The 12642-nt window shown below is 38.5% G+C and overlaps 1 protein-coding gene across 1 annotated transcript; it reads left to right on the forward strand.

Moving 5' to 3' along the window:
* The first annotated feature begins 7820 nt into the window (after positions 1-7820).
* On the forward strand, positions 7821-12431 carry LOC148030037 (protein NUCLEAR FUSION DEFECTIVE 4-like). Its single transcript, XM_087686301.1, has 3 exons — positions 7821-8446; positions 9842-10818; positions 11399-12431. The coding sequence occupies exons 1-3, from the start codon at positions 8117-8119 to the stop codon at positions 12021-12023; spliced, it is 1932 nt and encodes a 643-aa protein (XP_087542427.1). The 5' UTR covers positions 7821-8116; the 3' UTR covers positions 12024-12431.
* Positions 12432-12642: the final 211 nt, after the last annotated feature.

Here is a 12642-nt window from a genome sequence, read left to right on the forward strand (position 1 = left end):
ACTTAACCTTTTGACCTTCATGGTCATAATGCCATTCATAAGGATCATCAAGTACAATCTCAAAAGAAGTTAGCTTTTCCCATGCTCTATCCAGTCTTGAACTAGAACCCTTCTTGGTTGCTAAAGAGAACTTCTTACGGATACCATTGAACTACTGACATAGATCAAACATATAGAAATACTTGCAGGACTTCTCGCTTTCACAAGACTCATGGACATATGGACATCATTTGGAACTATGCCCATGCTCAAAATAGACTTTGAATCTCTTTTCCTTCTTCTTGGATTTACCCATAATGATGCATTTCTATAGTTTGAAAAAGAATTTGCTTTGCTTTGATCCAACCTCCTTCTGCAATGATGGAGTAATAGGTCTTCAGCCTATAATACTCAGGGTACTTCTGCAATTCTAACAGTTCATGCTGCTTGAAATACTCCTTTATAGGTACTTCTTGAAAATTCCTAAAAACTCCTTTATCAACCAGACTTCTCGAGTTTATCAAGTTATCTCCAATATTTTCTGCAATTCAGGTTATGCTTATCATTTTTACAGCCCTCTAAAACTGTTGCACTTCAGGTTATACATGAAACTCCTGCAATTCAAGTAAGCAGCCTGAAAATTCTTGCAATTCAGGTTATCAGCTTGAAACTTCCTATAGTTCAGGTTATCAGCCTGAAACTTCTTATGGTTCAGGTTATTAGCCAGAAACTTCCTACAGTTCAAGTTATACCAAAAAGTTCAAGACATCTTGAGATTTCTCCATTCTTGCACTAGCAAGTCTGAGTATGAGGGACTCACTCACTCACTCACTCACTCTCTCTCTCTCTCTCTCTCTCTCTCTCTCTCAATATCCATAATGTAGCATACCACTTTTTGAATAAAAGAAAAACCATAAATTGCATATAATTTTGAGGAATGCCATTTATACTTACAATAGACGCCATAATTGGCTGTAGGCATGTACTATCATGAATATTATAGCCCATTTAGGTACAAAGCATGAGTGTTCATAACAATATGCTGTCCTAAAAATTGCAAATTAGTATTTCCCATCTTTGAACTTCATAACCTTCTTTCTCTATGAATATATCATCCTGACATCTTGATATGATGACTCCATCTTGAAACTCCCAAAATAATCACAGATCTAAAATTTTAGCTTCAATTGAAAACAAGATCTTCAAGAAGAAAGATAAAACCTGAATAACTTGCTTCAAATCCACAGCATTGAGAACTTTCAAAGAGATTGAATTCTTCAAGAACAAGAACTTCAAGATATCCTCCTTCAAACAATTTGATTGTAGGGTATTTCTTATGCAGGGATATGCTAATACTTGCAACTTGTAGAAGTGCAAAAAAATGGCTGAAAATGCAAAAATGCCTTGAATTCGTGAAAGATCTTGAAGCTTTCGTTATGAAAAAATTGGTTCTAGACTTGATGCCTAAATCATGAGAATTTTGCCCATGAAACCAACAAGATCGCCAAAGTGTTATGCCTCCGTAGAGACATAACAAAAACACAAGACACACCGGTCTGCCAAAACAATCCTATTGCTACAAGAAACTTCTTGAACAAATTCACAACCATTAAACACACATAATATTGAAGAGAAATGCATAGACATGAGATACATATCATATTCATGAGCGCAGAATTCCTGTCTTGAAAGATACCACACAGATTTACACTATCACAACCATTCCTAATCAAATAACTTGAAGTAGACTGCACCAATATTCAAGAAACAAGCATATATTATTAGAATCATACATCAACGACAAGAATCAGGTGATGTCTTGACGTATCCACATTTTTGCACTATGCAGGGTTTCAAAAGACACAACTGCCTGATCACCAGAACAAGCGCCTGTATTTCAGGTGAAACCTCACATGAAAGATAAAGGTTGCGTTACATATGCTGAACCTTCAAGCCTACATGCACACAAATACTAAGGTATAAAATGGTAAATATATGGTGGAAATTGAGTCCTAACAAACTCCAACACCACCATTCTTCTTAGCAGTCATAAGGACATTCCAAGAAATAGCATGTCATCTTTGAGCAGGCCCAAAGTTTTCTTCCATCTACTCTTAGGAGAATGAGTAAGCTTTAGATCCAATGGAGACTAAAAGGGATACAATGCTATTCAAAATTATTATCTTTTTTATGAAGGGTAACTGGAAGAGACTCAAATTTTGTGTTTTGTGATGTAACTTTTGAAGTAGCCAATAAAAACTACGATTTGAAATTACTCCGACATTGAAAGGGTAGCCTTAGTTGAACAAGTGACCAACAATAATTTTTTTGACATGTTGTGTTAACCATTACTTTGTCTAATGAACAAATTGTGTTTTTGACTTGTAAGCTTGAGACCACTATAAGGTGCTCATTAATGCTTATTAGTAGTTTGGTTCATCTTAGCCTTGTCAACCACTAGAATGTTTGAGTTGCCATAAGTAAATCATTGAGTGCAAATGGGAGATCGACTAGGAAGAGGTAGTCCTCTTAGATTCCCTTGATGCAATCTAAACTTGGTTATCCTTAAAACTAGATCGGTGGCAATGGTAATGGCAAAAAGTAGTGGAGCCACATGGAACCCTTTCCTAATAGATATGGAAAGCTAGAATCTTAGGAGAGATATGTCCATTAATATTGACTACTATTATTGAGGTATTCATAAGTATGTAGAGACTACATTATAGAACTGCCAACCAATTCCTGAAGCATTTAAGAGTTCAAGTATAAATCTCCAACTCACACAATCATATCCTTTCTTAAAATCCAGATTTACTAAGTGAACTTGCTGTGCTCTCACCAAGGCTAAATCCATAGAAATTCAATATTTCATCATGAATTTGTCTACCATGAAGAAAGCCATATTGAGAGGGATGAACTATTTTAGGAAAAAAGAACTTAACATGCAATGTAAGAGCCCTTGCCAAAAATCTTATAGCAAACATTGAGCATTGAGAGGGGTCTCCACAAATTCAACTACAAACCTATTCACACATTTAGGGATGAGCTTGATAAAGCCATCATTGGTAAAATTAGGGATCCCATTGACAAAGTCACATATATTAGGGTTGCATACCACCCAAATGGTTTCAAAAATGCTACACATAGGTCATCACTTTCAAGTGTCTTCCCTCTCTTGATCTTCTTCACATAAAGCTTATTTTCTAAAAAATGAATGGCCTTGAGATAAGAAAAGATGTCTGCTAAAATTTTAATCTCACAAGGGGCAAGGAATTCCTACAATATTTTTTCATACCCATCAATTTCAATTGAGCATAAACCAACAATTGCTGATCATGGTTTGATGAAGGCCCTTTCTTTGCTTAGATTTGAGAGACTAAGAAAAAAAGGAACAAGGCACATCAACTTTGATATGCCATTGTGCCATTAATTGTATCCTTCAACTCTCGATATAATGCTCAACCTCTTGAAGGAAAAGCACAAGAAGTTGATGAGAAGGATGGCAAGAAATAAGATTAAGTAAACTTTCTCTATAATCAATAGCAACATTGAACAAGCCTGTGAACACATCCATATTATTTTGAGAACTTAGACACAACTTTGATGCATTTCTACAATCTTGCAAAAGAGGAAGAATAGGAGTATTTTGCATCCTCCCATATCTATTTAGCACCCTCCAAATAGCACTAATCCTTTAAGAAGGAAGCATTCAATGGAAAAGGCAATGGCCTATAGTCATGGAGCCTCCAGATAATAACTAGCTAGAAAACTCAATAATACAATGATCTAAATTAGACATTTTTGCAAGCACTTTCAATTTAGAACTAGGCTAAAGTACCCATTGTCCTTATTTGATGTAGATCCTATGTGGTTTAATGGCTCACCATGAAGCCCCACTCTTTCGATGTGCCATGTAAAATGTCTATCATTGGATTTTCTAGCAATCAACATCATATCTACTAAACCATGGGAGCCACAAATAAGTTTTGGACTCTATTTATCATCATATAGATGGTGGCTAAATTATGTGATCTATCACCTTTTGAGTAGGTCATATTCCAATCGCCCATGGGGAAAGTGATCCATGCTAGTCCTAGTTTGCAAGAAATCCCATTTCTTAGTACGATTTGCAAATGCCTTAGGAGTGTGCACAGGGACAAGGGCCAGTTCATGCATATCAATCATACAAGGTATAGCCAACAAGCTTATATCATCATCTTTCCATCTCATATGTAGCCACGACTCTCATTTGATTATCACTTTGAGCTTATTTGAAGAATGGTAATAGGGGCTTTCCTAATCTTAGGTTTACCTTTGACCAACAAAGCCTTATGTTTATTTACTAAAGATCTTGAGATCTCGTCACCATGCTTACTCCATCTTCCCCATATCCACATCATAATCTTTAGCCACAAGAAAATAGTCAGGCTCTATAGAATCACTCTTTCTCCTTGAAGGTAAGCCGTCCTTCCCCATCACTTTGTGGGTTAAACTTTTACTACTATAGTAAAGGCTAGCCACATGTGGAGTTCCCATGTATTAGAAACTTGAACTCATGAGAGTGATGAAGCATTTAATAGCTTGAATTCCAATAAAGGAAATAGTTGTCATGTCATCTTGCTCACTACCTATCTCATTGGCCATGTCACCTTTAGTCGTTACTATTCCTTCTCAAGTACTTGGCCACAATTGCTTAGTTATGTCATTCTCTCACTTTGGAAGATTTTCCCCCCTTTAGAAAAGTAAGGTTCAATATTGTGTAAATCTCATATTTAGAAAAAATCATAAAAATCGAGGAGAGACAATTTAGAAGCTATATCAAGGCATTTGAGTAACAAAGGAAGAAAACATTGGAAAACATAACAAAGAAAGTAACAATTTAGAAGCTATATTGAGGCATTTGAGTAACAAACATAATACTTGTAAACTTTGGAGTTAAAGTTTTTGTTTTGGCTCTCAATTTTTGTTTCTATATTGATCATTGCAACCATCATTGGTTCAGTTTTTTGCTATGTGATATCAACTTTATACCTACATAGGGGCTAGTTGTGTAAAGGTTTACCAATAAAGATGTTTTCTCCATTTTCATTCATTGATAGTTCTCAAACTTTATGAGATTACTACATGAGATTGAATCACCTTTGTAAAACACCCACAAATCCAACATTCAATTTTGAGGCGAGCCTTTCAATATGGTTTCCAATGTTTGTTTCTTTGCAAGAATTTATTAAGGAAAGTAATTACAACACCCTTACATGGATGAGATTAGCTTTTTAAGTAAAATTTTTCATCAAATTAGAGGACATGGATTTCTCTCCCTTAATGACAAGAATAGTGCACCTTCGTAATCTCACTAGTCAAAACACTGTCTAAGATTCTCACTATACTTCTTCTACATCCCAAAAGAACTTCACTCCTACATAGCCATATTGACTTGCACAATATGCTCTTAATTTATCCTACACATAGTATAAATCCTCCTTGAAGCTGCCCTTATCACCTGACATGGCTTGCTTCCAAAGTGATGGTGTGATGAAAATCAAGGCCCTTCATCAGCTTCAGCAATTCGTTCAAACATCCCCTAACATCTCTACCATCCGAGAACAAGGGCTTAACAATTTCATCAAGATTGAAATATGTTCACCTTAATCGAAGGGCCTCCTTTTCCAAGTTCTTAGGGTGCTTCTAGGATCTTCCTTAGACAACAACACCTTTGCCCTTCATTATCCATGCATTATTATCAAAGGCATTGAAATCATCCCTCTTCTTGAAGTCAATAACATCTTTTCCTTTATTATTTAACTAACATGTGAGTGGTACAAGTAGACTTCATCAAGAAGAAGGATGGATGGCCCATTTTTATCCACAATGTACGGATTAGTGTTAGTAGTGCTCAAGCCAAACTCTCATGAGAGTTTCTCTAAAGTTTTGGGTTGATTTATCCCAAGTATTGCTCCATTTATGCAAACATTTATAATAAAGTGACAAATATAACTTCAACTTAACTATTACAAGAATGACTCTCTCAGTAAATGCCCCGGTTTTAACCCAAACAACTTGAGCAAGAGAGTTGTCTGCATGTCTCAATGCATGCTTAGATCGACATAGCATGTTGAATATCCCTTTCTATGTGTTGAGTAATGTTTGTGCAATTGTGTGTCCCTAGGCACTTAAGAAGCTCAAAAGTGAGTCCTTAGGATAATTGAACTACTCTCATGATGGACCAAAAGAAAATTTGTGAACACCACCACATAATCCAATGGGATGTCTCTAATGATTCTGTATCTTAGTTGAAGATTTACATTTGTCAAATGGCCTAGGTGTGCACATTTTGAAAAGGGTTTTCCATGTATCTAAACATTACAAGGGAGAAGCAAATAATGGATACTATAGTAATATTTGTTTCTTATAGAGTTTCTTGAAGTGGATGGAGACCTCTCACACTATAGCTAGTGCTTTCCAGTGGGGATCTTCATTCTATACCATGGTTTCACAACGAGTTTGTTAAAAACTAGAAATTCATACAAGATTATAGTGTTTTAGAGATAATTTCATAATTCGTTACACATGAAGGAGTGGGAGTAGGCAACTCAAAGCGTTGGTAGAGAGGCTAGCCTACTAAAGTGAAGTGACCTCCTTTGATTTTGGATCTCTAGGCATGGCCTCATCTTGTTGCATGCAATCAAACTTTTTTTCATAATATTGGATTTAAAATTAGGCCTTTGTAAGGAGTCACCCCAGGTTAGTGTTTTTATCTATCCCATGTGGATTGCACTAGTCATGTGATGGTTGGGCCAAAAGATATGACACTTTTCAATCACTTGCTACAGCTAAAAGCTTTTAATGCTATGCTTTAGCGAAAGAAGTCCTCTCTTTTAATTATGTTATGATGTGGGCTGAACACCTATCACACCATTGGCATCGAGGAGAATTCCATATCCATGGAAAGCATTTTCAAGGATTGATTTGTGGACATTCGACTTGAAAACTTGTAAGTTTTTCCAAGACTATGAATGACATTTCACAAAAGTACAACCAAAATGACATTTGCTTGATCGATGTTAAAATATCTTATTGTATTGTATTTCCCATTTTTGCAATTTATTTGACACTAAAACTTAGAGCTGTGCCACACATAAGTTGATGACTTTAGCTAATAGTGCGAATGAACATGGAAATTAATAGCCACACAAAGGTAAAGTCGATAGTGGACTCAAAGCCTAATAGGTTGTGCAGAGGAGAGAGCAATTAGGACAAGTTGAGAGAGAAACAATCTAGCATTTAGCAGACTTCCATGTTTGCAGAGTCGATAGACTAAACCCAAGCACCTCCATTTTCAAAGGTATTTGGTGCACTGGATGATGTTCCTTGCTTTTCGAGATTGAAGTTGACACTTAGACCCTTACTTTTTTGTGGATATTAGGACAAGTTTTTTGTGGATAATAGGAAAGCCAAGACAGAAATGAAGATGCACATGACTTTTTTTGTCATGCGGGTTTTGGATCTTTGCATCGGCTTTATACAACACAAAGTTTGGCCCAGTTGGATGTTGGGTAGCATCATGCATGACTTCAATAGAATTGCCTAAGATTGTTTTTAAGGTTGTCACAAGCTTGGCTCCTCTACTGTGGTGCATTAAATGCCTCCCATTGAAATTAAATGCCTTTTCATGGTGCACTAAGTTGCCTTCCAATGAAATCAAGAGCCCTTTTCACACTACCTGAAAAGCAATGTGAGATCTAACAAGTGGGCCTAAAGCTTTGCTGCTGTGGACACGTGTCAGTATAAGAGTAGTGCAACTATAGGCGTTGTTTACATCATGGTGGCGGAAACCCTCTTGTCTGTTACCCCTCAGGTCTCTCTGTCTCTTCCCCTCCCCCCTTCACACACACACACACACACACACTCTCTCTCTCTCTCTCTCACACACACACACACACACACACACACATTCTCTCTCTCTCTCTCTCACACACACACACACACACACACACACACACACACACACACACACACACACACAAAACAATCAAACCAATTCTCCCCCCTTTTTCAGGCAGGCCTTTTTCTCCATAACATCTCTCTCTTCCTGCTTCCCCTCTCTGATACTACCTCCCTTGCTGCATGACATCCTAGCATGGAGCCACGGCAGAGGAGCTTGCACGAGCTGTCCAAATGGATGGGGCTGGTGGCTGCCATATGGGTGCAGGCCTTTGCAGGCAACACCGCCGCATATGCGAATTATTCCTCCACCCTCAAGTCGGTGCTGAATCTTGATCAGGTGCAGCTGAATTACCTAGCTCTGTCTAAGGATTTCGGAGAAAATGTTGGCATCCTCGCCGGCGTGCTCTGCAACAAGGTGCCCCCCTGGGTCATCCTCTCCATTGCCGCAGTCGAATGCTTCGTGGGTTTTGGTTCCCTGTGGCTCGTTGCAAGCGGAACCATCGATCCGCGCCCTCTTTGGCAGGTACTTACTTATTTCATTGAGAACAAGACTCTGCTTCTGTTAAAAGACTTGTGCAATGTTAGTACTGATAGATTCAGAGTGTAAATGGAATTTGGTGCAGACATTGATAGAGTGAATATGTTTGAAGAACAGGACAATATTTATGTTAAAAAGACTTGTACAATGTTAAAAGTACTGGTAGATTTATAAGGGCAAAGGAATTGGTAGGTCCTTAATTATTATCTGAGAACAGGTCAATGTTCTTGCTAAAAGACTTGAACAATGTTAGAGTTGTTGATGGATTCATAGTGTCAAAGGATTTGGGTCTGAAAGACAGATTCATAGCGTGAACATGTTTGAAGAACTGGACAAGGTACATGTTAAAAGACTTGTACAATGTTAAAAGTACTGCTAGATTCACAAGGGCAAAAGAATTGTATGCAAAGAAAGTTTGATGGAGTGAACATTTTTGAAGAATTGGATGCAGGGAGAGATCATGGTTTCTTTGAGTTATTCATCTTTTGATACAGAGAGAGAATGGCTTCCATGAGTTACTTAATGGCATGGGTACACAGCAACTCAACTTTCCAGGACCCTTTTTCTTTCTGATATTTTCTATGATCCTATTGTTACTTACTAACATCGTTGTACCCATGCGCATACGAGCATGACACTGAGGATCAATCATTGTTTATCTTTATCAACCCTAAAAACTCATGAACACATTTTCTACTAGATTAAGTACTTGCTGGACATTCTTCTTGGAAGAGCCTAAACTGTAGGTGGTGAAATTGAGGGCATTGTTACTTTTGAATAGATGATTAAATAGTTCATTAGAGCATCACTAACAACTGTCTTCATTCATCCAACAACCTGTTTCAAATAGAGCCAAAAGTGCTAGAAATTTTACCAGGTAGAGTTCATGGCCACCTCAAGACTCGGCCGCAATCCGAGGATCCATTTTTTTGTCTTGAGTACTCTGCAAGCTCACATAATCTTGTTTGATGCAACATGCATGCAAACATCATATTATATCCATTGTGGATTGCAACTACTTTCTTTGATGCTGATATTTCTACAGTGGCCCTCCAAACATCATCTTATTTTGATTGTGGATTGCAACTGCTTTTATTTAATGCCCATTTCCACACAGTTTGGCTCTTCACATTTATGTTATGCCAAGGCAGAAGATGCAGTGGGTGTTACCTTTACATTTCTGCCTTTCTGGTTTAAAGCTAATAATTCTGATGGTATACTTACTAATTGCCAGTTCTTCAGAATTTTACTACTGTTTTTGGTAGATGCAAACTGGTGGCTGTGTCCTTTTAAACAATGAAACATGTTCAGTTTGCATCTTCATTTTCAAGCTTCTAATATTTGGATATGAATTCTTAAACTTTTAGAGTTTTGTGGCAGATGTGCCTGGCAATTTGCATCGGTGGAAATAGTATGACATGGTTCAATACTGCAGTACTTGTAACCTGCATGAGAAACTTTCCCAAAAACAGAGGGACAATAGTTGGTTTCCTCAAAGGTTTCATTGGCCTGAGTGGTGCAATCTTTACACAGATTTTTAACTCTCTTTTGGGGAGTAATGCTGTCAGCTTACTCCTCTTCTTGGCATTGGGGCCAACAGCTGTCTGTGTGGTCTCCATGGGCTTTATTCGGCCTGTCCAACCTGTGAGTAGCCCAACAGCCTTGCAAATTGAAGAGGAACGGCAGCAGTTCCGCTTCATACACATCGTTTGCATCACTCTGGCTGTGTATCTATTTATTGCTGTTTTCTTAGATCAATTCTTTGCCCAACCTTTGGTGTTAAAGATAGTTGTGAGTGTGATGTTCTTGTTTTTGGTTGCTCCTATATGGGTTCCTGTCAGAGTACTACTTCACATGTACATAACCCGAAAATCAGATGTGGAAGAAGCTTTGCTGTTACTGGATGAATCTCAACCTGTAAGTACGAGTGACAAGTCAAACCTAGCTGTGGACAGTGATGGAGGCCAGGGGCAAGGAGTAGACCCAAAGAGTCTAAAGCAAGCAACTGATCAAAAGAACGAAGGCTTAAGGAATAGGGGAATCTCAAAACATTTGGAAGTAGAGGAGGATGCAGACATACTACTGGCTCTAGGTGAAGGAGCTGTGAAGAGGAAAAAGAGGCGTCCTAGGCGAGGAGAGGACTTTAAGCTAAGACAGGCTTTGGTGAAGGCTGACTTTTGGCTCCTTTTCTTTACCTTCTTCTGTGGTGTGGGGACTGCAGTTACAGCTAATAACAACCTGAGCCAGCTAGGACAAGCACAAGGCTACCAGGACGTCTCTATCTTTGTGTTGCTGGCAAGCATTTGGGGATTCCTTGGGCGACTAGGAGGTGGTTCTGTGTCGGAACACTTCATCAGGTCAAACTTTCCTTTCTTTGGACATTTGTGGTTCTCAATTCATACCTCATCTACAAGAAACCTGTCATAGGAGAAAATAAACTTCACATATCTTTCTTCATTAACCGAAGATAATATATTGACCGTACTATGGTTTTAATTGAGCGCTCAGTTTTAGGGTTCAGGCTTTTCTGATGTTTTGATCTGTTGGAAAGTTTGTGTATGGAGTGGATGTTCACTAGCATAGTTTTGTTCGTGTTGTCACCTGCCTAACTTGCATGTAAAGTAAGTGTCCTATAATCTTTCCAGGTGGTTTTTGGGTGGCTGTCTCTTCAGGGATTTCTTTATGTTCTAAAACTTATACATTGTATTATTATTTTTAATTGTATTTTGTTTTTCTTTTGAAGATGAAGGTTCTGAGAGTTGGATATGGTACTTTTGGGGTCATTCTTTCCAAATCAACTACATTTCTGACGTTAAGAAATAAAGAACTAGCATAACATAAAAAAGCTGTTATTTTAAGAAGAATTCTGGGTATGAGAGAACCTTGGTTATTTTCAGTAAAGGTTGCTGCTAATGTTTCTACTATTTTTGTCTGCAGAGCTTCTCTTCTTCCCCGTCCTGTGTGGATAGCTGCTGCTCAAGCCCTAATGGTCGTTGCTCATCTTCTTTTTGCTTTTGCAATTCCAGGCTCCCTTTACATTTCAACCTCAATCGTGGGGCTCTGTTATGGCATTCAGATTGCAGTAACAGTGCCTACAGCATCAGAGATTTTTGGGTTAAAACATTTTGGCATACTTTACAATTTTATTACCCTAGCTGACCCGATCGCATCCCTTTTGTTCTCCACCCTTCTCGCTGGTAGTCTGTATGACCTTGAAGTGGCGCGGCAATATGGTATTTCTTCTGATGCAGCTTCTAATCTGGTATGCACAGGAGCACATTGCTTTCGTTTGACGTTCCTGATAATGGCAGCAGTCTCTGTGGTGGGAGTCGGATTTTGCCTCATTTTGAGCTGGCGATTGAAACCTGTGTACTGTACTCTTTATGGATCTCGGGACTCAGTGAATGCTTCCTATAGCTCCCTTCCATCTATGTCTTCCTACAGCTCCCTCCCATCAACCAATGTGTCGTCATCCTCGCTGCCACCTGCATCCTTCAGCTTCTCACGTGTTTCATCGTCCGCCTCCCTTTCAGAACCAGCAGCTCAAAGTGACTTACAGTAAACTATAGACTAATACATACTTCTTCATCTAACTTCATATTGCTTGGGGATCTGATTAGGTTGGCACTGTCAGTTTGTATGGTGTTCTACCTCCCATGTCAGGTCCCCCTGCTTTTGAACTTATCTCATATCCTATTGATGAGTTGCATCTGGGAGAAAGACAAGCCTCCTCAGTCTTAGTTTAACCATAGAAAATGGGTTTGTCTTCTGGTTACCTGTTCACATTGACCAAATTTTGACCTGTGCTCTGAAGTTGTTCATTGGTCATCCTGAGTTTATACCAATGTGCTGTGCCAGATTTGCCATTCTTATTGAACAACCCTATGCATATCTTTCCCACTATACATGTCTGCAAGCTAGTTGACAGGTTCTTTAATTGCCCTTAATCTTGGGGGTAGATTTTCTTGACCACTCTCTATTATCTGTGGTATCAAATTATGCTATTTGGATATGTGTCCTTATGGACTAACATTCTGTATTAGTTTTTGGTTGTTGGCTAGATTGTGGCGTACTGGCTTACAGGCAGGCTGGCTTTCCTTCAAGTAGTGATAACACGTACTTACATATTGGTTGCTGGTGAGGGAAGTGTATGCAAAATAGCAAAGAGAGAGTGGAGGATA

This window comes from Lygodium microphyllum, chromosome 10 (genome assembly GCF_053477565.2).
Source record: "Lygodium microphyllum isolate KBCC chromosome 10, Lygodium_microphyllum_v1.1.10, whole genome shotgun sequence".
In the NCBI taxonomy this organism is placed as follows: Eukaryota; Viridiplantae; Streptophyta; class Polypodiopsida; order Schizaeales; family Lygodiaceae; genus Lygodium; species Lygodium microphyllum.